This window comes from Chaetura pelagica, unplaced genomic scaffold, assembly GCF_000747805.2.
Source record: "Chaetura pelagica isolate M959 unplaced genomic scaffold, ChaPel_1.0 C10951691, whole genome shotgun sequence".
Classification (NCBI taxonomy): Eukaryota; Metazoa; Chordata; class Aves; order Apodiformes; family Apodidae; genus Chaetura; species Chaetura pelagica.
The window spans coordinates 1-463 of record NW_009961559.1 but is presented as its reverse complement, the minus strand read 5'-3'; the positions used below and the strand labels follow the sequence as shown (position 1 = coordinate 463).

Below are 463 nucleotides of genomic sequence, written 5' to 3'. Positions count from 1 at the left end.
TGGTACCTGGGAAGGTGCTCAGTGGGAGGTGTGCCTCCGTGTGGTGCCCGGTGCACACCAGCACAGCATCATAGACGGCTGCCTCCTGCTTCCCCTCGCTCTCTGTCACCACCTCCCACTGCCCCGTGGTGGCAAAGTCAGGGCGCTTGGACACGCGGCACACGCTGGTCTGTGAGTGAGGGAAGGGGGTGTCAGGCACGTGCACCCCTCAGCCCCACCACCCCCGGGTCCTCTGGCTCTCACCCTGAAACGGATGTGGCGGAGCAGGTCGAAGTGCTGGGCGTACATGCGGAAGTACTCCATGATCTTGGAGTTGTGCATGTAGTTGGGGAAGTCCTCGGGGATGGGGAAGTCGCTGAAGCACATCATCTCCTTGGAGGCGTTGATGATGACGGAGCGGTAGATGCTGGCACGGCCCTCCTCGGGGTGCTCCTGTGGGAGCAGGGTATGGCTTGGTGCTGGC

At 63.1% G+C, this 463-nt stretch overlaps 1 protein-coding gene across 1 annotated transcript; it reads right to left on the bottom strand.

Moving 5' to 3' along the window:
- Nucleotides 1–6: 6 nt before the first annotated feature.
- LOC104395929 (dimethylaniline monooxygenase [N-oxide-forming] 5-like) lies at nucleotides 7–438 on the bottom strand (the record flags this gene model as incomplete). Its single annotated transcript, XM_010005684.1, has 2 exons — nucleotides 7–169; nucleotides 244–438. Coding segments are annotated over 2 exons (358 nt in total), but the record flags the coding sequence as incomplete, so codon positions are not given.
- Nucleotides 439–463: the final 25 nt, after the last annotated feature.